We start from the raw sequence: 23,753 nt of genomic DNA on the forward strand, positions 1-23,753 counted from the left end.
CCAGCTGCCACCCCGCCCCCAGCTACCACCCCGCCCCCCCAGCTGCTCCCCTGCCCCCAGCTGCCCCCGTGCCCCCAGCTGCCCCCCCGCCCCCAGCTGCCCCCCAGCCCCGAGCTGCCCCGCCGCCCCCAGCTACCACCCCGCCCCCCCAGCTGCTCCCCTGCCCCCAGCTGCCCCCGTGCCCCCAGCTGCCCCGCCGCCCCCAGCTACCCCCCCGCCCCCAGCTGCCCCCCCGCCCCCAGCTGCCCCGCCGCCCCCAGCTGCCCCCCAGCCCCCAGCTGCCCCCCAGCCCCCAGCTGCCCTGCCGCCCCCAGCAGCCACCCTGCCCCCAGCAGCCCGCCGCCCCCAGCTGCCCCGCCGCCCCCAGCTGCCCCGCCGCCCCCAGCTGCCCCCTCGCCCCCAGCTGCCCCCCTGCCTCTCAAGCTGCCCCCCCCAGCTGACTCGCCTGCCCCAGCTGTCCCCCCGCCACAGCTGCCCCCCCGCCCAAACTGCCCCCCTGCCCCCCGCAGCCACCCCGCCCCCCCACCTGCCCCCCTCCTGCCCCCGCCCCCAGCTGCCACCCCGCCCCCCACCTGCCCCCCCACCCCCTGCTGCCCCCCCGCCCTCAGCAGCCCCACCGCCCCCAGCAGCCCCCCCCCCACCTGCCCCCTGCCCCCACCTGCCACCCTGCCCCCAGCTAGCCGCCCGCCCCCACCTGCCCCCCCACCCCCTGCTGCCCCCCGTCCCCAGCAGCCCCACCGCCCCCAGCAGCCCCGCCCCCAGCTGCCCCCCCGCCCCCAGCTGCCCCCCCGCCCACAGCTGCCACCCCGCCCCCAGCTGCCCCCCCCGCCACCAGCTGCCCCCCCGCCCCCAGCTGCCCCCCACCCCCAGCTGCCCCCCCACCCCCAGCTGCCCCCCCGCCCCCAGCTGCCCCCCCACCCCCAGCTGCCCTCCCGCCCCCAGCTGCCCCCCCGCCCCCAGCTGCCCCCCCGCCCCCAGCTGCCACCCCTGCCCACACCTGCCCCCTGCCCACAGCTGCCACCCCGCCCCCAGCTGCCCACGCTGCCCCCCCGCCCCCAGCTGCCCCCCCCGCCACCAGCTGCCCCCCCGCCCCCAGCTGCCCCCCCACCCCCAGCTGCCCCCCCACCCCCAGCTGCCCCCCCGCCCCCAGCTGCCCCCCCACCCCCAGCTGCCCTCCCGCCCCCAGCTGCCCCCCCGCCCCCAGCTGCCCCCCCGCCCCCAGCTGCCACCCCTGCCCACACCTGCCCCCTGCCCCCAGCTGCCACCCCGCCCCCAGCTGCCCCCCGCTGCCCCCCCGCTCCCAGCTGCCCCCCCGCCCCCAGCTGCCCCCCCGCCCCCAGCTGCCCCCCCGCCCCCAGCAGCCCCCCCGCCCCCAGCTGCCCCCCCGCCCCCAGCTGCCCCCCCGCCCCCAGCTGCCCCCCCGCCCCCAGCTGCCCCCCAGCCCCCAGCTGCCCCGCCGCCCCCAGCTGCCACCCCGCCGCCCCCAGCTGCCACCCCGCCCCCAGCAGCCAACCCTCCCCCAGCTGCCACCCCGCCCCCAGCTGCCACCCCGCCCCCAGCTGCCACCCCGCCTCCAGCTTCCACCCCGCCCCCAGCTGCCACCCCGCCCCCAGCTGCCACCCCGCCCCCAGCTGCCACCCCGCCCCCAGCTGCCACCCCGCCCCCAGCTTCCACCCCGCCCCCAGCTGCCACCCCGCCCCCAGCTGCCACCCCGCCCCCAGCAGACCCCCGCTCCCAGCAGCCGCCCCGCCCCCACCTGCCCGCCATCCCCAGCTGACCCCCCTTCCCCAGCTGCCCCCACGCCCCCAACTGGCCCCTCGCTGCCCCCCCACCCCCAGCTGCCCCCCCGCCCCCAGCTGCCCCCCCGCCACCAGCTACCCCCCGCCCCCAGCTGCACCCCCGCCCCCAGCAGCCCCGCGCTCCCAGCTGCCCCCCGCCCCCAGATGCCCCCCCGCACCCAGCTGCCCCCCCACTCCCAGCTGCCCCCCCACCCTCAGCAGCACCCCGTCCCCAGCTGCCCCCCGCCCCCAGCTGCACCCCCGCCCCCAGCAGCCACCCCGCCCCCAGCAGCCCGCCGCCCCCAGCTGCCCCCCCGCCCCCAGCTGCCCCCCTGCTTCTCAAGCTGCCCCCGCCAGATGACCCGCCTGCCCCAACTTCCCCCCCGCCCCAAGCTGTCCCCCCGCCCCACACTGTCCCCCCCGCCCCCCGCTGTCCCCCCGCCCCCAGCTGACCCCCCTCCCCCAGCTGACACCCCTCCCCCAGCTGTCCCCCCGCACCCGCTGCCCCTCTCCCCCAGCTGCCCCCCTCCCCCAGCTATCCCCACTCCCCCAGCTGACTAACGGTCCCAGCTGCCCCCGCCCCCCGCTGCCCCCCCGCCCCCCCACCGCCCCCCGCCCCCTGCCGTCCCCCGCCCCCAGCTGCCCCACCGGCCCCAGCTGCCCCCCCGCCCCAAGCTGCCCGCCCCGCCCCTAGCTGCCCCCCCCGCCCCCAGCTGCCCCCCCGCCGCCCCACCTGCCCCCCCGCCGCCCCACCTGCCCCCCCGCCGCCCCACCTGCCCCCCCGCCGCCCCACCTGCCCCCCCCGCCGCCCCACCTGCCGCCCCACCTGCCACCCCCCCTCCAGCTGCCCCCCCGCCCCCAGCAGCCCCCCCGCCGCCCCACCTGCCGCCCCGCCACCAGCTGCCCCCCGCCCCCAGCTGCCCCCCCGCCCCGAGTTACCCACCCGTGCCCAGCAGCCTCCCCGCCCACAGCTGCCCCCCCGCCCCCACCTGCCCCCCCACCCCCTGCTGCCCCCCGCCCCCAGCAGCCCCACCGCCCCCAGCAGCCCCCCTGCCCCCAGCTTCCCCACTGCCCCCACCTGCACCCTGCCCCCAGCTGCCACCCCGCCCCCAGCTGCCCGCCCGCCCCCATCTGCCCCCCCCCACCCCCTGCTGCCCCCCGTCCCCAGCAGCCCCACCGCCCCCAGCAGCCCCCCCGCCCCCAGCTGCCCGCGCGCCCCCAGCAGCCCCCCGGCCCCCAGCTGCCCCCCGCTGCTCCCCCGCTCCCAGCTGCCCCCCCGCACCCAGCTGCCCCCCCGCACCCAGCTGCCCCCCGCCCCCAGCTGCCACCCCGCCCCCAGCTGCCACCCCGCCCCCAGCTGCCCCCCCGCCCCCAGCTGCCCCCCGCCCCCAGCTGCCACCCCGCCCCCAGCTGCCACCCCGCCCCCAGCTGCCCCGCCGACCCCAGCTGCCACCCCGCCCCCCAGCTGCCCCCTCGCCCCCCAGCTGCCCCCTCGCCCCCAGCTGCTCCCCCGCCCCCAGCTGCCCCCCCGCCCCCAGCTGCCTCCCGCCCCCAGCTGCCCCCCCGCCCCCAGCTGCCCCCCCGCCCCCAGCTGCCCCCCCGCCCCCAGCTGCCTCCCCGCCCCCAGCTGCCCCCCCGCCCCCAGCTGCCCCGCCGCCCCCAGCTGCCTCCACGCCCCCCCAGCTGCCTCCACGCCCCCCCAGCTGCCCCCCCGCCCCCAGCTGCCCCGCCGCCCCCAGCTGCCTCCACGCCCCCCCAGCTGCCCCCTCGCCCCCAGCTGCTCCCCTGCCCCCAGCTGCCCCCCCACCCCCAGCTTCTCCCAAGACCCCAGCTGCCCCGCCGCCCCCAGCTGCCACCCCGCCCCCCCCAGCTGCCACCCCGCCCCCAGCTGCCACCCCGCTGCCAACTGCCACCCCGCCGCCAGCTGCCACCCCGCCCCCAGCTGCCACCCCGCCCCCAGCTGCCACCCCGTCCCCAGCTGCCCCCCGCCCCCAGCTGCACCCCCGCCCCTCCGCCCCCAGCAGCCACCCCGCCCCCAGCAGCCCGCCGCCCCCAGCTGCCCCGCTGCCCCCAGCTGCCCCGCTGCCCCCAGCTGCCCCCTCGCGCCCAGCTGCCCCCCTGCCTCTCAAGCTGCCCCCCCAGCTGACCCGCCTGCCCCAGCTGCCCCCCCGCCACAGCTGCCCCCCCGCCCAAGCTGCCCCCCCGCCCCCCGCAGCCACCCCGCCCCCCACCTGCCCCCCTCCTGCCCCCGCCCCCACCTGCCCCCCCACGCCCTGCTGCCTCCCCGCCCTCAGCAGCCCCACCGCCCCCAGCAGCCCCGCTGACCCCAGCTGCCCCCCTGCCCCCACCTGCCCCCTGCCCCCAGCTGCCACCCCGCTCCCAGCTGCCCGCCCGCCCCCACCTGCCCCCCCGCCCCCTGCTGCCCCCCGTCCCCAGCAGCCCCACCGCCCCCAGCAGCCCCCCCGCCCCCAACTGCCCGCGCGCCCCCAGCAGCCCCCCGGCCCACACCTGCCCCCTGCCCACAGCTGCCACCCCGCCACCAGCTGCCCCCCGCTGCCCCCCCTCCCCCAGCTGCCCCCCCGCCACCAGCTGCCCCCCCGCCCCCAGCTGCCCCCCCGCCACCAGCTGCCCCCCGCCCACAGCTGCCCCCCTGCCACCAGCAGCCCCCCCGCCCACAGCTGCCCCCCCGCCCCCAGCTGCCCCCCCGCCCACAGCTGCCCCCCCGCCCCCAGCTGCTCCCCGCCCACAGCTGCCCCCCTGCCACCAGCTACCCCCCCGCCCACAGCTGCCCCCCCCGCCCACAGCTGCCCCCCTGCCACCAGCTACCCCCCCGCCCCCAGCTGCACACCCGTCCCCAGCTGCCCCCCCGCCCCCAGCTGCCCCCCCCGCCCCCCGTAGCCAACCCACCCCCCCACCTGCCACCCACCTGCCCCCGCCCCCAGCTGCCACCCCGCCCCCCACCTGCCCTCCCACCCCCTGCTGCCCCCCGCCCCCAGCAGCCCCACCGCGCCCAGCAGCCCCCCGCCCACAGCTGCCCCCCCGCCCGCACCTGCCCCCCACCCCCTGCTGCCCCCCGCCCGCAGCAGCCCCACCGCCCCCCTGCCCCCAGCAGCCCACCTGCCCCCACCTGCCCCCTGCCCCCAGCTGCCACCCCGCCCCCAACTGCCCGCCCGCCCCCACCTGCCCCCCCAACCCCTGCTGCCCCCCGCCCCCAGCAGCCCCACCGCCTCCAGCAGCCCCCCCGCCCCCAGCTGCCCCCTGCCCCCACCTGCCACCTCGCCCCCAGCTGCCGCCCCGCCCCCAGCTGCCCCCGCGCCCCCAGCTGCCCCCCGCCCCCAGCTGCCACCCCGCCCCCAGCTGCCACCCCGCCCCCAGCTGCCACCCCGCCCCCAGCTGCCACCCCGCCCCCAGCAGACCCCCACTCCCAGCAGCCGCCCTGCCCCCAGCTGCCAGCCTGGTGCCAGCTGCCACCCCGCCCCCAGCTGCCACCCCGCCCCCAGCTTCCACCCCGCCCCCAGCTTCCACCCTGCCGCCATCTGCCACCCCGCCCCCAGCTTCCACCCTGCCCCCAGCTGCCACACCGCCCCCAGCAGACCCCCGCTCCCAGCAGCCGCCGCGCCCCCACCTGCCCCCCGCCCCCAGCTGAACCCCCTTCCCCAGCTGCCCCCAGCTGGCCCCCCGCTGCCCCCCCACCCCCAGCTGCCCCCCCGCCCCCAGCTGCCCCCCCGCCACCAGCTACCCCCCCGCACCCAGCTGCACCCCCGCCCCCAGCAGCCCCCCGCTCCCAGCTGCCCCCCGCCCCCAGCTGCCCATCCGCCCCCAGCTGCCCACCCAACCCAGCTGCCCCCCCTGCTTCCTGCTGCCCTCCCTGCTCCCTGCTGCCCTCCCTGCTCCCTGCTGCCCTCCATGCCCCCACCTGCCCCCAGCTGCCCCCCCCTGCCCCCAGCTGCCCTCCCTGCTCCCTGCTGCCCTCCATGCCCCCAGCTGCCCCCCCCTGCCCCCAGGTGCACCCCCGCCCCCAGCTGCCCCCCAAGCTGCCCCCTCAGCTGACCCGCCTGCCCCAGCTGCCCCCCCACCCCAGCTGCCCCCCGCCCCCAGCTGCCCCCGCGCCCCCCGCTGTCCACCCGTCTCTGCCTCTCTCTGACTCTCCACCTCTCTCTGACTCTCCGCCTCTCTCTGACTCTATCTCTCTCTGACTCTCTCTGACTCTCCACCTCTCTCTGACTCTCTGACTCTCTCTGACTCTCTGCCTCTCTCTGACTCTCCACCTCTCTGACTCTCTCTGACTTTTCGACTCTCTCTGACTCTATCTCTCTCTGACTCTCTCTGACTCTCCACCTCTCTCTGACTCTCTGACTCTCTCTGACTCTCTGCCTCTCTCTGACTCTCCACCTCTCTCTGACTCTCCGCCTCTCTCTGACTCTATCTCTCTCTGACTCTCTCTGACTCTCCACCTCTCTCTGACTCTCTGACTCTCTCTGACTCTCTGCCTCTCTCTGACTCTCCACCTCTCTGACTCTCTCTGACTTTTCGACTCTCTCTGACTCTATCTCTCTCTGACTCTCTCTGACTCTCCACCTCTCTCTGACTCTCTGACTCTCTCTGACTCTCTGCCTCTCTCTGACTCTCTACCTCTCTCTGACTCTCTCTGACTCTCCACCTCTCTCTGACTCTCTGACTCTCTCTGACTCGCCGCCTCTCTCTGACTCTCTACCTCTCTCTGACTCTCTACCTCTCTCTGACTCTCCACCTCTCTCTGACTCTCTGACTCTCTCTGACTCGCCGCCTCTCTCTGACTCTCTACCTCTCTCTGACTCTCTACCTCTCTCTGACTCTCCACCTCTCTCTGACTCTCTACCTCTCTCTGACTCTCTACCTCTCTCTGACTCTCTACCTCTCTCTGACTCTCTGCCTCTCTCTGACTCTCCACCTCTCTCTGACTCTCCACCTCTCTCTGACTCTCCACCTCTCTCTGACTCTCTGCCTCTCTCTGACTCTCCACCTCTCTCTGACTCTCTGCCTCTCTCTGACTCTCCGACTCTCTCTGACTCTCCACCTCTCTCTGACTCTCTGCCTCTCTCTGACTCTCTACCTCTCTCTGACTCTCTGCCTCTCTCTGACTCTCCACCTCTCTCTGACTCTCCGCCTCTCTCTGACTCTCTGACTCTCTCTGACTCTCCACCTCTCTCTGACTCTCTGACTCTCTCTGACTCTCTGCCTCTCTCTGACTCTCCACCTCTCTCTGACTCTCCGCCTCTCTCTGACTCTATCTCTCTCTGACTCTCTCTGACTCTCCACCTCTCTCTGACTCTCTGACTCTCTCTGACTCTCTGCCTCTCTCTGACTCTCCACCTCTCTGACTCTCTCTGACTTTTCGACTCTCTCTGACTCTATCTCTCTCTGACTCTCTCTGACTCTCCACCTCTCTCTGACTCTCTGACTCTCTCTGACTCTCTGCCTCTCTCTGACTCTCTACCTCTCTCTGACTCTCTCTGACTCTCCACCTCTCTCTGACTCTCTCTGACTCGCTGCCTCTCTCTGACTCTCTACCTCTCTCTGACTCTCTACCTCTCTCTGACTCTCCACCTCTCTCTGACTCTCTGACTCTCTCTGACTCGCCGCCTCTCTCTGACTCTCTACCTCTCTCTGACTCTCTACCTCTCTCTGACTCTCCACCTCTCTCTGACTCTCTACCTCTCTCTGACTCTCTACCTCTCTCTGACTCTCTACCTCTCTCTGACTCTCTGCCTCTCTCTGACTCTCCACCTCTCTCTGACTCTCCACCTCTCTCTGACTCTCCACCTCTCTCTGACTCTCTGCCTCTCTCTGACTCTCCACCTCTCTCTGACTCTCTGCCTCTCTCTGACTCTCCGACTCTCTCTGACTCTCCACCTCTCTCTGACTCTCTGCCTCTCTCTGACTCTCTACCTCTCTCTGACTCTCCACCTCTCTCTGACTCTCCGCCTCTCTCTGACTCTCTGCCTCTCTCTGACTCTCCGACTCTCTCTGACTCTCTGCCTCTCTCTGACTCTCTGCCTCTCTCTGACTCTCTACCTCTCTCTGACTCTCTGCCTCTCTCTGACTCTCCACCTCTCTCTGACTCTCTGCCTCTCTCTGACTCTCTGCCTCTCTCTGACTCTCCGACTCTCTCTGACTCTCTACCTCTCTCTGACTCTCTGCCTCTCTCTGACTCTCCACCTCTCTCTGACTCTCTGCCTCTCTCTGACTCTCCACCTCTCTCTGACTCTCTGCCTCTCTCTGACTCTCTACCTCTCTCTGACTCTCCGCCTCTCTCTGACTCTCTACCTCTCTCTGACTCTCTACCTCTCTCTGACTCTCTGCCTCTCTCTGACTCTCCACCTCTCTCTGACTCTCTGCCCCTCTCTGACTCTCTCTGACTCTCCGCCCCTCTCTGACTCTCTGCCTCTATCTGACTCTCCACCTCTCTGACTCTTCACCTCTCTCTGACTCTTCACCTCTCTCTGACTCTCCACCTCTCTCTGACTTTTCGACTCTCTCTGACTCTCCGACTCTCTCTGACTCTCTACCTCTCTCTGACTCTCTCTGACTCTCTACCTCTCTCTGACTCTCTCTGACTCTCTACCTCTCTCTGACTCTCTCTGACTCTCCGCCTCTCTCCGACTCTCTCCGCCTCTCTAGTCCTACTGCTGTTTTTATGTATTGCTTTCTTGCATTGTCCCCCTCAGGTTCAATCTCTCTGACTTGCCATGGTTATCTGTGTGATGAATAGTTAGGGAGAGGTGACCTGAGTGGTTGGCAGAGCATTCTTGGACTCTGACATGTGGCTACTCTGAATGAGTCATTCTGATACCTATTTTATCTTCCTCCCTATAGGTTTGCAGATTGTGCTGAAGTCTATTATAAAGGCAATGGTGCCCCTTCTCCAGATTGGCCTGCTCCTCTTCTTCGCTATCCTCATGTTTGCCATCATCGGGCTGGAGTTCTACTACGGCAAGCTGCACCTAACTTGCTACACCAAGAATACTGGTGAGTGCCCTTGACCAATCACAAACCAGGAGAACCCTTGACCAATCACAATCCAGGAGAGCCCTTGACCAATCACAAACCAGGAGAGCCCTTGACCAGTCACAAACTGGGAAAGCCCTTGTCCAATCACAAACTAGAAAAGATCTTGACCAGTAACAAACTGGGCGAGCACTTGACCAATCGCAAACTAAGAGAACCCTTGATCAATTACTAACCACAAGGGCCCACAACCAATCACAGACCACGAGGGCTCACAACCAATCACAGATCAGGAAAGTACTAGACCAGTCACGAATCAGAATAGATCTTGAATGAATCCCAGATTAGAAGTGTTGAGTGTGAGTATAAAAAAACTGGGTTTGAATGAAGATGTATCATAAGAACAAGGAGCAGGAGTAGGCCATCTGGCCCCTCGAGCCTGCTCCGCCATTCAATAAGATCATGGCTGATCTTTTTGTGGACTCAGCTCCACTTACCCGCCCGCTCACCATAACCCTTAATTCCTTTACTGTTCAAAAATGTATCTATCCTTGCATTAAAAATATTCAACGAGGCAGCCTCGAATGCTTCACTGGGCAGGGAATTCCACAGATTCACAACCCTTTGTGTGAAGAGGTTCCTCCTCAACTCAGTCCTAAATCTGCTTCCCCTTATTTTGAGGCTATGCCCCCTAGTTCTAGTTTCACCCGCCAGTGGAAACAACTTCCCTGCTTCTACCTTATCTGTTCCCTTCATAATCTTATATGTTTCTATAAGATCTCCCCTCATTCTTCTGAATTCCAATGAGTATAGCCCCAGTCTACTCAGTCTCTCCTCATAAGCCAACCCTCTCAACTCCAGAATCAACCGAGTGAATCTCCTCTGCACCCCCTCCAGTGCCAGTATATCCTTTCTCAAGTATCAGAGAGGGAACAAGATGTAACCCTGTAAGGGTGAGGGGTGAACAGTGACGATGTGCAGAAGTGAGCGAGGAGGGAATGCTGGTTGCAAATAGACATACACAGCTGATTCCTGGGAAGTTAACAGTCACACTCTCTTTATTTCTTCTTCGCTCCTGACTTGACATTGAATCCATCCCTTTTAATTACCCACCTTCTCATTCCTTCTGCAATTACTTTCACATTCCTGAAATGTCATTGGTTGAGGGGTGAGCATGTTGGTTGTCCTGTTCACCAGGTTCTCAGCTGCCCTGTTTTTCCTTGCTGTTGATTTCAGATTGTGAAACATGCTGTGAGCTGAACTGTGCAGGGAGGTGTCTAACTAACTGGGCACCCTGTGAAATGTGTCTCTCCGGCCAATTCCTGCTCTCTCAAAAGAACATAAATAGGTTTAAATGGAGCAATTTGTTTGCCTATTCTTCCATAAACCCATTCAGTGGGCAGCAGTCTTGCCTCAGAGTCAGTATCATAGAATATCATAGAATATCATAGAAACCCTACAGTGCAGAAGGAGGCCATTCGGCCCATCGAGTCTGCACCGACCACAATCCCACCCAGGCCCTACCCCCACATATTTTACCCGCTAATCCCTCTAATCTACACATCCCAGGACTCTAAGGGGCAAGTTTTTTTTTAACCTGGCCAATCAACCTAACCCGCACATCTTTGGACTGTGTGTTCTGGTAATTCCAACATATAATGCAAGCTGATTCTCCCAAAGCAGTGCTGAGAGAATGCTGCACTGTCATAGAATCCCTACAGTGCAGAAGGGGACCTTCTGCCATGGGTGGCATGGTGGCACAGTGGTAGCACTGCTGCCTCACTGTCCAGGGACCCAGGTTCGATTCCCGGCTTGGGTCACTGTCGGTGCGGAGTCTGCATGTTCTCCACGTGTCTGTGTGGGTTTTCTCTGGGTGCTCCCGTTTCCTCCCACAGTTTGAAAGACGTGCTGGTTAGGTGCATTGATTATGCTAAATTCTCCCTCAATGTACCCAAACAGGCGCTGAAGTGCGGCGACTGGAGTATTTTCACAGTAACATCATTGCAGTGTTAATGAAAGCCAGAAATGTAAGCTGTGAAAAATGTTAATTCTGAACTTCTTGCCTTTGCGATTCACCCTGACATTAATAAATAAACTTTAAACTTCAGCCCATCAGGTCTCCATCAGAGCATTTCACCCGGGACCTTTCACCCCATTCCTGTAAACCCATGCATGGCTAATCCTCCCAGCCTACACATCTTGGGACACTAAGGAGAATTTACCATGGCCAATCCACCTAACCTGAACATCTTTGGAGCGTGGGAGGAAACCGGAACACCCGGAGGAAACCCACGCAGACACGGGGGAGCACGTGCAAACTCCACACAGACAGTCACCCAAGGCTGGAATTGAACCCGGGTCCCTGGTGCTGTGAGGCAGCAGTGCTACCACTGTCCCACTGTTCCACCTTACCGCCACCTATTGGAGGTGTTGTCTTTAAGTTTAAATGTTTAGCTGAGGTTCTGCCTGCGCTGTCAAGTGGATGGAGAGGCTCCCATCTCAGTATTCTAAAGAAGGGGGGGACTATTTTCCAGAATGTCCTGGTAGATCTGTGCCCCTCATTTAACATCAGAACAGAGGATTGGGTTGTTATCGGAGATTTGTTTGTGGGATTTGGCTGTGCTCCCCTTGGGCTGCCTCCTTTGCATCAGTGACTGATGCACCAGCAATCGAGCAAAGACTAGTTTGTATGCAAGAACAAATAGGCTTTTATTGGCAAAAGACTTGGAGCACACCCATGCCGATGAACTGGTCCAGAGACTGAGGCAGGGGGTGGGGAGCAGTCGCCTTTATACCTGGACCGGGGGGGCGGGGGGGGGGGGGGGGGGGGGGGAGTCTCGGGTAGGGCCGGCAGGGATGTCTCCAGGCATGTCACATATACAGGTAATAAGCTAACAGTGATTTACCACAGTGACTACGTTTCAAAGGAATTGTTTGATTGGCTGTAAAACCCTTTGAGACATCCTAAGATTATGAAAGGCAGGCTAGAAATGTAAGTTGTGAAAAATGTTAATTCTGAACTTCTTGCCTTTGTGATTCACCCTGACAGCGGCAGAAGACACGGAGTTGCAATTCCCCTGCGGCACTCAGGAACCGGCTCGCCTCTGTCCAAACGGCACCGTGTGTCAGTACTGGATTGGACCCAATGCTGGCATCACCCAGTTTGACAACATCCTGTTCGCTCTTCTCACAGTCTTCCAGTGCATTACCATGGAGGGATGGACCACCATCCTCTACCATGTAAGTTACCGACAAACTGAGGGGAAGAGCTCATGAAGCTGTTTGAAACCAACAAAGATTTTGAGAGAATAAATAAGGAGGAGCTCTTTCCAGAGCCAGGAGGGTCAGTAAGCAGAGGGACACAGATTGAAGATATCAGAAGGAAGTAGTTGTGATTTGGAAGGTGCTGGCTGAAGCAGATTTAGTTGTAACTTTCAGAAGAGACAAACGCAAAGGGGAAAATCAAAACAGGGCTAAGGGGAAAGAGTAGAGAGTAGACCTAGCTCTCTCTCTCTCAGCACCAGTAGAGGTACGATGATCTAATTGACCTCTCCCTGTGCTCTGTCTATGGTCTATATCTCATTAACATGACCAATGACTTAAGGTCATTGACTAACTTTCCCCGCCAACCCCGCCCTTTAAGTCCAGGTGCCAGCCTGGTACCTTGGAATATTGGCACCTCATTTTCTCAACTGCTTTGTCGGTTTCACACACCGAGCAGCTGTGGGACTTCCAACCTGCTCAGCTTGACAGGCAAGAACCCCTATGAAATACCCTGCACTCCAATTGCATCAAAATTCCTTAACTGCACTTCCTTGCCATTGCTGAGGGGTGCCGCACTGTTAGTGGTGTCACATTTTTGATCACATCTTAACGTGCTGCCAAGATGCAAGTTCAAAGAACAGCAGGGCAAGTTCTGCTCAGTGTCGTGGCCAATAGCGTTCCCTCAACCAACATCACCCGAACAGATTATCTGATCATTATCGCATGGGATCTTACTGTGTGCAAGTTAATATTACAACAGTGGCCACAGATTTTGTGCATTTTTCTGGCTGCGATACTCTTTGGGAAGATGTGAGATTGTGAAAGATACCAAATAAATGCAACTTAAGTCCTTTTTATGGAAGAATATAAGACAGACAGTAAATTACAGAACAGTAAGCTGACAGAATTTGTTAGTCATAGAGGTTTACAGCATGGAAACAGGCCCTTCGGCCCAACTTGTCCATACTGCCCTTTTTTTTCAACCCCTAAGCTAATCCCAATTGCCCGCATTTGGCCCATATCCCTTTATACCCATAGTACCCATGTAACTATCTAAATGCTTTTAAAAAGACAAAGTTGTACCCACCTCTACTACTACCTCTGGCAGCTTGTTCCAGACACTCACCACCCTCTGTGTGAAAAAATTGCCCCTCTGGACACTTTTGTATCTCTCCCCTCTCACCTTAAACCTATGCCCTCTAGTTTTAGACTCCCCTACCTATGGGAAAAGATCAGGGGAGTCTAAAATTAGTTTCTGGGACCTAATGATTGACATGTACAGCACAAATATCTCGCAGAACATTCAAGGTTGTAGCTGCTATATTGATATAATGACCTTGTTTAATGGGGCACTTCTCATTCTCCAAGTTGTAGCCATTGATTAATGGTTGTTATATGTGATGATTGTTACACTTGCTATTGGCATTAAGCATTGAAAGAACCAACTGTGTGATTCCAGTAAGACTAAATGGGTTCCATGATGATAGCCTTCACCAATCTTAAAGTGCAGGGCAGGAGCAATCATTGAAAAACAGTCCAATTATACATAGAAAATTACTGACCCATCTCACTGCTGGCAAAACTGATACAGAGTGAGTCACACCTGCTCCAGTGCAGAGTGAAGACCAACTAAACTGCCTAACACCACATCTCATTGATCAGTTACTGACCCCGCTCTCTGACCCCACTTGCTGACATCACTCTCCGACCCTGCTTTCTGACTCGGCTCACTTTACCCAATCGCAGACCCTGCTCACTGACCTCTGACCCTCTTTACTAACATCTGACCTTCCTTACTGACCTCACTGACACTTGACCCCACTGGCTGACACATGACCCCTGACCGCACTTGCTGATCACACTCGTTGACCGCCTTACTGACCTCCAACCCCACTCACTGACCCCCGACCGCAATCACAGACCACACTTGCTGACTCCACTTACTGACCTCTGACCACACTCGCTGACATCCAACCGCATTCACTGACCCCTGACCACACTCGCTGACCCCCACACTTGTTGACCCCACCCTCTAATCCCACCTTCTGGCCCCGCTCACTGACTCCCAAATCCCAGTCCTGACCCTGTTTTTTGACCCCATGCTCTGACATGTTCCCTGTCCCCACTCGCTGTCCCCGCTCGCTGTCCCCGCTCGCTGTCCCCGCTCGCTGACCCCGCTCGCTGACCCCGCGCGCTGACCCCGTGCGCTGGCCCCGCGCGCTGGCCCCGCGCGCTGGCCCCGCGCGCTGGCCCCACGCTCTGGCCCCACCCCCTGACCCCACCCCCTGACCCCACCCCCTGACCCCAACTCCTGACCCCACTCTCTGACACCCCTGACAGAACCCGCTGACTATCCCCATCCTCTAACCCCCAATCTCTGACTCCACTGGGTGATTCCACTGATCCCACCCGCTGATCCCACTCTCTGACCCCACTTATCTAAAGTGGCCATTTAGCAAATGTTGCCAGAATGTACAACTGAAACTATCAACTACAGAGATGCGGTTAATTTATCTAATTGGTAACTTTTGTCTTTTTAATTCTGGCTAAATCTTTCATCCAAGTTATATTTACCCATCTGCAGCTAACCCGGGTAGCTGATACTGCCGCCCTGGGGATCTCCACGCCCTGGGGGTGGCCATCTGTCAGGTCTTGGAGTGTCTGTAAAATCTGCCAAACTATCAACGGAGCATTTAACACCAGTGTTGTGACTGCTCATTGCTTCAACATTTAATCCCTCACTTCAGAATTTGATCCATCTTTCCTCATGTTTTTTTCCCTTTTAGCCAATTTAACCTCTGCACTAGATGGGGTACAGAGGAGGTTCATGAGGATGTTGCCTGGGGTGGAGTATTTGAGCTATAAGGAGGGACTGTATAGGCTTGGATTGTTTTCTTTAGAGCAGAGAAGGCTGAGGGGGGGACATGATTGAGGTGTATAAGATTATGAGGGGTATGGACAGAGTAGGGAACAGCTGTTCTCCTTGGTTGAGGGGTCAATCATAAAGGACATAATTTTAGGGTAAGGGGCAGAGATTCAGAAGGGATTTGAGGAAGAAAATCTTTGAGGGTGATGGGAATCTGGAATGCACAGCCTGGGAAGGTAGTCAAGATCAGAAACTTTACAACCATAGAAACCATAGAAACCCTACAGTGCAGAAGGAGGCCATTCGGCCCATCGAGTCTGCACCAACCACAATCCCACCCAGGCCCTACCCCACATATTTTACCCACTAATCCCTCTAACCTACGCATCCCAGGACTCTAAGGGGCAATTTTTTTAACCTGGCCAATCAACCTAACCCGCACATCTTTGGACTGTGGGAAGAAACCGGAGCACCCTGAGGAAACCCACGCAGACACGAGGAGAATGTGCAAACTCCACACAGACAGTGACCCGAGCCGGGAATTGAACCCGGGACCCTGGAGCTGTGAAGCAGCAGTGCTAACCACTGTGCTACCGTGCCGCCTTTAAAAAATATTTGGATGAGCACTTGAAACATAACATTCAAGGATATGGAACAGGTGATGGAAAATGGAATTGGCATGACTTTAGCGGTGGGTATTGTTGGTGCAGACCTGATGGGCCAAAGGGCCTTTTCTGTGCTGTGCAACTCTTTGACTATGACTGTATGAGGTAAAATCTACTTGTACACAAGAAACAAACCTCTTCATTTTGTCTGCCTCACGATTGGTGTTTGTAATCAGGGTTTTCAGCATTTCATTCCTCTTTGGCTGGCTAACTCCAATTTTCTCATCCCACGGAATATCACTGAACTCCCACAAACAATTAGCTCTCTCTCCTAATGTGTGAGGAGAATGTCTTCAAGTGCTGACTGCTGCTCTCTTAGTAATTCATTCCAAGCAGATTGAATTATGTTTTAAAACTGCATGAAGCACTAAAGGATTTGTTTTTTGTCTGAGTGTCTTTAGCAACCTGCAGCCAATGAAACAGGGTAAGAAGTGCTGTCTCTAGATGCTGCGAGGAACCTGCAGCACATGGATTGAGAGGATTGAGAGGCTGTTGCCAGGTAGCCATGGCAACCTGCAGCCAATAAGCCAACAGAACTGAGAGCTTTGCCTAGGTATCATCTGTTGTGTGGGGTTGACAATATCTCTCCAGATAGTCATTCACCCAGTGGAACTGTATTCTGGGAGAGATTCCCGACGGCTATTCAATTAGTTTCTGGTTAATCGCTATCTTAACGCCATGATTTCCACTGCTCATGGGAAGAAATGCTTCTTGATATTAGTCCTGAACAGCCTAACTCTAATTTTAATATTATACCCACTTGTTCCGGATTCCCCGTTGGAAATAATTTCTCTCTATTAACTCTGTGTATTCCTTTCATAGTCTTGACCCCCTTAATTTGATCAGCCTTTCATCTTCTTTACTGCAAAGTTAGTCAATTCAAGTTGTGTCTATATATACATCTGACTGACTAGTTTGGTAAGTTAACCTAAAGAGGTATGGGAGGAATCGAACAACAGTGAATATCTTGTTGAAGTTGTACAAGACATTGGTAAGGCCACACTTGGAATACTGTGTGCAATTCTGGTCACCCTATTATAGAAAGGATATTATTAAACTAGAAAGAGTGCAGAAAAGATTACTAGGGTGCTACCGGGACTTGATGGATTGAGTTATAAGGAGAGGCTGGACAGACTGAGACTTTTTTCTCTAGAGCATAGGAGGTTGAGGGTGATCTTATAGAGGTCTATAAAATAATGAGGGACACAGATCAGCTAGATAGTCAATATCTTTTCCCAAAGGTAGGGGAGTCTAAAACTAGAGGGCAGAGGTTTAAGGTGAGAGGGGAGAGATACAAAAGTGTCCAGAGGGGCAATTGTTTCACACAGAAGGTGGTGAGTGTCTGGAACAAGCTGCCAGAGGTAGTCATAGAGGCGGGTACAATTTTGTCTTTTAAAAAACATTTAGATAGTTACATGGGTACGATGGGTATAGAGGGATATGGGCCAAATGCAGGTAATTGGGATTAGCTTCGGGGTTTTAAAAAAAAAGGGCAGCATGGAAAAGTTGGGCTGAAGGGCCTGTTTCCATGCTGTAAACCTCTATAACTCTATGACCAATTATAACTGGCAGTCGGAAAGCAACCACTGGTGAAAATAAAAGGAATGGAGACAAAATGAAATCACTTTAGATCCTTCTTTCAAAGTTTTTATGCTGCCATTTTAGTTGGGCAACCAGAGAATAGAAACATAGAAACTAGGAGTAGGAGTAAACCATTCGGCCCTTTTAGCCTGCTCCATCATTCAATATGGTCTCAATAGGTGGCATGGTGGCATAGTGGTTAGCACTGCTGTTTCACAGTGCCAGGGACCTGGGTTCAATTTCAGCTTTGGGTAACTGTGTGGAGTTTGCACATTCTCCCCATGTCTGTGTGGGTTTACTCTGGGTGCTCCAATTTCCTCCCACAGTCCAAAGATGTGCAGGTTAGGTGGATTGGCCATGCTAAATTATCCGTTAGTGTCCCAAGATGTGTAGGTTAAGTGAATTAGAAGGGTAAATGCGTGGGGTTACAGGGATAAGATGTAGGGTGCACCTGGGTGGGATGCTGTGTTGGAGAGTCAGTGCATACTCAATGGGTCGAATGGCTCCTTCTGTTTTGTAGAGATTCTATGATTCTATGAATCTGTGATCATGGCTGATCCTCTAACTCAACACCATACTCCCGCACTCTCCCCATATCCCTTGAAATCCTTAGAAATCTGTCTGTTTCCTTCTTAAATACATTCAGTGATGTGGCCTCCACAGCTTTCTGAGGTAGAGCACCTTCTGAGTGAAGAAATTTCTCCTGATCTCTGTTCTAAATGGCCAACCCCGAATCCTGAGACTGTGCCCCCTTGTACTAGACCACCACCACCACCACCCCCAGTGAATACAGGCCCAGTCAACCCAATCTCTCCTCATACGACAAATCTGTCATCCCAGGAATCAGTCTGGTGAACCTTCAATGCACTCCCTCCGTGGCAAGTATATTCTTTCTTAGATAAGGAGACCAAAACTCCACACAATACTCCAGATGTAACATCACCAAGGCCCTGTATAGCTGCACTAAAACATCTTTGCTTTTGTACTCAAGTCCTCTTGCAATGAAGGCCAAACATATCATTTGCTTCCTAACTGCTTGCTGTACCTGCAGAAAAGCAAAATACTGTCGATGCTGGAAAATTTCAGCATGTCTGATAGTAGAGAATAGAGCCAACGTTTCAAGTCTGGATGACCCTTCATCAGAACTCTGACAAAGGGTCATCTAGACGCGAAACATTGGCTCTGTTCTATCGCACAGATAATATCAGATCTGCTGAGATTTTCCAGCATTTTCTGTTTTGCTTTACTTGCATGCTTGCTTTCAAGTGACTGGTGTATAAGGATACCCAAGTCCCTTTGTACATCAATATTTCCAAAGCTATCACCACTTAAACAATACTCTGCCATTCTGTTTCTCCGTCCAAAGTAGATAACGTCACGTTTATCCACATTATATTGCATCTGCCATGTGTTTGTCCACTCACTCAACTTGTCTAAATCACCTTAAAGCCTCTTAACATCCTCCTCCCCACGCATATTCCCATAAGTTTCACATTGAGAATGTTTTAGAAATATAGCACAGGGACAAGGCCTTCAGCCTTGTTTGTGTTTATCCTTTACAAGAGCATATCCGTTCTACTCTCATTTGATTCTTCTTTTTTGTCTCATCAATCTATTCCCAACATTGACATGGTTTCTGCTCAATCAGTAACACTGGAGGTGAATTCCACAGTTTCATAGCTCCCCTTGGTGTCAAGAGGTTTCTCCTGCACTCTGTCCTAACCTCATAGTGAATGTTTAATTCCTGTCTTCTCACTTCAGAAACTCTTCAATTATTGCAAATGGTTTATTACAATTCTATGCCTTTTATTTAAAAGGGTTTTGTACCTCAGAACCCCTAATACTTGCACCATCCCATCAACATTTGAAACACCTTTTCAAACCATTATGTAATTTACAATGTTCTACTGAAAACAGTCCCAATTTTTGGAGTATTTCTTTATACTTGTATTTCTTTATGGTGCAGCGTACCCTCTCCAAAACCTCAATTTATGCAACTGTAAAATATGAATAATCTGCATCCTCTCCATTCCTATTGCAGCTAATATCAATTCCTATGCTCATATTTGCAAAAACAATAACTTATATTTAGGTCACACCTCTAATAAAAGACTCCAAAGGACTTCACAGGAGTGTTATCAAATAAAATCAGATATTGAGACATTTGTTTAAGAAGGGCAGCAGGGATAATCCAGGAAATTATAGGCCGTTGAGCTTTATGTCAGTGGTAGAGAAATTACTGGAAGATTCTTAGGGACAGGATTTACTCACATTTGAAAACAAATGGACCTATTAATGATAAACAGCTTGGTGACCCACTAACTTGATTGAGTTTTTTGAGGAAGTGGCGAAGATAACAGAAGAGGGGAAGGCAGTGGATGTTGTATACATGGAGTTCAGTAAAGCCTTTGACAAGGTACCTCATGGTAGACTGGTACGAAAGGTTAAGTCACACTGGATCAGAGTAGAGTTGGCAAGATAGATACAGAACAGGCTTGGCCATAGAAGACAGAGGGTAGCAGTAGAGGGGTGCTTTCCTGAATGAAAGGCTGTGACTAGCAGTGTTCCACAGGGATCAGTTCTGGGACCTTTGTTGTTCATAGTATATATAAATGATTTGGAGGAAAATGTAGCTGGTCTGATTAGTAAGTTCACAGCCAACACAAAAACTGGTGGAGTTGCAGATAGTGAAGAGGATTGTCAGAGGATACAGCAAGATATAGACCGGTTGGAGACTTGGGCGGAGAAATGGCAAATGGAGTTTAATCCAGACAAGTGTGAGATAATGCATTTTGGAAGGTCCAATGCATGTAGAAATTATACAGTAAATAGTAAGACCCTCAGGAGTATTGACAGGCAGAGAGATCTGGGCAAACATGTCCACCGATCACTGAAAGTGGCAATGCAGGTGGATAAAGTAGACAAGAAAGCATATGGCATGCTTGCCTTCATCGGTCAGAGTATTGGCGGGTCATGCTGCAACTGTAGAGAACCTTAGTTCGGCCTCATTTAGAATATTGTGCACAATTCTGGTTGCCACACTACCAGAAGGGTTTGGTGCTTTGGAGAGGGTACAGAAGAGGTTTACCAGGATGTTGCCTGGTCTGGAGGGTATTAGCTATGAGGAGAGATTGGATGAACTCAGTTTGTTCACACCGGAATGACGGAGATTAAGGGGGTGACCTCATAGAGGTCTACAAGATTATGAGGGGCATGGACAGAGTGGATAGTCAGATACTCTTTCCTAGGATAGAAAAGTCACTTACTCGGGGACATAGGTTTAAGGTGCGTGGAGGAAAGTTTAGAGGAGATGTGCGAGGCAAGATTTTTACACAGAGGGTGGTGAATGTCTGGAATGCACTGCCTGGGGAGGTGGTGGGAGCAGGTACGATAGCGGCATTTAAGGGGCAAGTAGACAAATACACGATTAGGATGGGAATGGAAGAATCCATAAGTGCATACGGTTTTAGTTTAGGCAGGCATCATGATCTGCGCAAGCTTGGAGGGCCGAAGGGCTTGTCCCTGTGTTGTACTTTTCTTTGATATTTGTTCTTTGAGCCACGTAAGGAATATTAGGCCAGGTGACCAAAAGATGGGTACAAAGACAGTACACAGGGTGACCGAGAACTACACAATGAGCGACTGAGCACTATACAATAAGACACTGAGAATGACAGAGTGAGACTGAGAACTACTCATAAGATCATAAGAAACAGGAGCAGGAGTAGTCCATTTAGCCCCTCAAGCCTGTTCCATCATTCAGTTAGATTATGGCTGATCTGACTGTGGCCTTAACTCTGTTTATAGCCTGCCATACTATAACTCTTGACTCCTTTATCTATCAAAGATCTATCTAACTCAGCCTTGAATTCATGCAGTGTCCCAGCTTCCACTATTATATTGTCATTTATATTAATGATTTGGATGAGAATTTAGGATGCATGGTTAGTAAGTTTGCAGATGACACCAAGATTGGTGGCATGGTGGACAGTGAAGAAGGTTATCTAGGATTGCAATGGGATCTTGATCAATTGAGCCAGTGGGCTGATGAATGGCAGCTGGAGTTTAATTTAGATAAATGCGTGGTGATGCATTTTGGTAGATCGAACCAGGGAAGGACTTTCTGAGTTAATGGTAGGGTGTTGGGGAGGGTTATGGAACAAAGAGATCTAGGGGTACAGGTTCATAGCTCCTTGAAAGTGGAGTCACAGGTGGACAGGTTGGTGAAGAAGGCATTCAGCATGCTTGGTTTCATTAGTCAGAACATTGAATACAGGAGTTGGGACGTCTTGTTGAAGTTGTACAAGACATTGGTAAGGCCACACTTGGAATATTGTATGCAATTCTGGTCACCCTGTCATAGAAAAAAACTAGAAAGAGTGCAGAAAAGATTTACTAGGATGCTACTGAGACTTGATGGTTTGAGTTATAAGGAGAGGCTGGATAGACTAGGACTTTTTTCCTTGGCGCATAGGGGGCTTAGGGGTGACCTTATAGAGGTCTATAAAATAATGAGGGGCATAGATAAGGTAGATAGTCAACATCTTTTCCCAAAGGTAGGGGAGTCTAAAACTAGAGGGCATAGGTTTAAGGTGAGAGGGGAGAGATACAATAGGGGCAATTTGTTTCACACAGGGTGGTGAGTATCTGGAAGAGATAACCAAATACTTTGTCTGAAAGGAGGGAAGTGAGGGAGAGAAGTAAAGGTGTAGTGAAAGTATTATAGAGCTTGGAGACTAGATGGCTGAAGCCACAGCCAACAACGATGGAGAGATTAAAACCAGAGATATCTTATGACCAGAAATAGATAAACACAGGTATCTTGGAGGCTGGACAGAGGCAGTAGTAGAGGCAGATACAATGTTGTCTTTTAAAAAGCATTTAGACAGTTACATGGATAAGATGGGTATACAGAGATGTGGGCCAAAAGCAAGCAATTGGGAACAGCTTGGTAGTAAAAACTGGGTGACATGGACAAGTTGGGCCGAAGGGCCTGTTATGCTGTAAACCTCTATGACTAACATATATTTATAGCGGCTTTACTGTAATGAAACATCACAAAGCACGTCACAGGAGCATTGAGGAATGAAGTATGACATCGGGCCACTGAAAGAGGTAACCAAATACTTTGTCAAAGAAATAGGTTTGGCTTAAAGGAGGAAAATGAGGGAGAGAAGTAAAGGTGTAGTGAAAGTATTATAGAGCTTGGAGCCTAGATGGCTGAAGGCACAGCCAGCAATGATGGAGTGATTAAAACCAGAGCTATCTAATGGCCAGAATTAGACGCAGGTATCTTAGAGGCTAGAGAAGGTTATGGAAATAGGGAAGGGTGGGGCTATGAAGGGCATCGAAAACAAGCATGCAAATATTAAAATCAATACTTTGCTTGGCACAGTGGTCAGCATTGCTGCCTCACAGTGCCAGGGAGCCTGGTTCGATTCCGGCCTCGGATAACTGCCTGTGTGGAGTCTGCACGTTCTTCCCATGTCTGCATGGATTTCCTCCGGGTGCTCCAGTTTACTCCCACAGTCCAAAGATGTGCAGGTGAGGTGGATTGGTCATGCTAAATTGGCCCTTAGTGTCCCAAGATGTGCAGGATAGATGGATTAGATGTTAGATGTTTTCAGCCTCCCTGGGTTCCATTTGCAGTCAATGAAGTTCTCTTGAACTCTTGCAAACGTGGAAATGTGACAGCCAATTTAGGCACAGCAAGCTCCCACAAATAGCAATCTGGCAATGAAGCAATAATCAGTTTCAGTGAAGTTGGTTAGGGGAAAAATATACTGGCCAGGTCACTGTGGAGAACTGACCCTCTCATACAGTTATGGGGTCCTTCTTTGTCCACCTGAGATGGGACCCTCTGTCACCTAAATAACACTGCCAGTCACCACCCTGTCTCAATTCATCATCTGGAACCCTCGTCTAAATCTCTGCTGCCCATTCCTAATTTGCACCAAGTCACATTCACACAGTACCTCTATACTCCCTGACCTACAACACCCCGATTTTAAAATTCTGATCCCAAACCAAAGGCCAGCTCTCCAAGAGACACAAAATATAACGGCCCGGTGGCAGTGGTTAGTACTGCTGCCTCACAGCGCCAGGGACCCGGGTTCAATTCTGGCCTTGGGTGACTGTATGAAGTTTGAACATTTTCCCCTTTTCTGCTTGGTTTTCCTCCGGGTGCTCGGATTTCCTCTCACAGTCTAAAGATGTTCAGATTAGGTGGATTGGTCATGCTCAATTGTCCCTTAGTGTCCTAAGATGTGTAGGTCCGTGAGATTAATGGGGTAAATCCATAGGGTTAGCAGGCTAGGGCTTTGGTAAGATGCTCTTTCAGAGAGTTGGTGCAGATTCAATGGGCCGAATGGCCTCCTTCTGCACTGTGAGAATTCTGTGGATTCTATGGATCTGCAGTGCTGGGAACAATGGTGAGGAGGAGAAGGAGGACTGTGCATGGAGAGCTCAGAACAGGATTGAATAATGGAGATGCGAGGAAATATATGGGTGACATGGTGGTACAGTAGTTAGCACTGCTGTCTCAAAGCGCCAGGGACCCGGATTCGATTCCGGCCATGGGTTCTCATCTATGTGGAGTTTGCACATTCTCCC

The 23,753-nt window shown here is 55.6% G+C and overlaps 1 protein-coding gene across 1 annotated transcript in view; it reads left to right on the forward strand.

The window, feature by feature from the left end:
* Nucleotides 1-23,753, forward strand: part of LOC144497727 (putative voltage-dependent R-type calcium channel subunit alpha-1E) — a 319,684-nt gene that overhangs the window by 77,955 nt on the left and 217,976 nt on the right. Inside the window, exons 5-6 of the mRNA XM_078219167.1 lie at nucleotides 8,634-8,786; nucleotides 11,815-12,005. Of these exons, the coding sequence (XP_078075293.1) occupies nucleotides 8,634-8,786; nucleotides 11,815-12,005 (344 nt within the window). The remainder of the gene's footprint in view (nucleotides 1-8,633; nucleotides 8,787-11,814; nucleotides 12,006-23,753) is intronic.

This window comes from Mustelus asterias, chromosome 8 (genome assembly GCF_964213995.1).
Source record: "Mustelus asterias chromosome 8, sMusAst1.hap1.1, whole genome shotgun sequence".
NCBI lineage: Eukaryota > Metazoa > Chordata > Chondrichthyes > Carcharhiniformes > Triakidae > Mustelus > Mustelus asterias.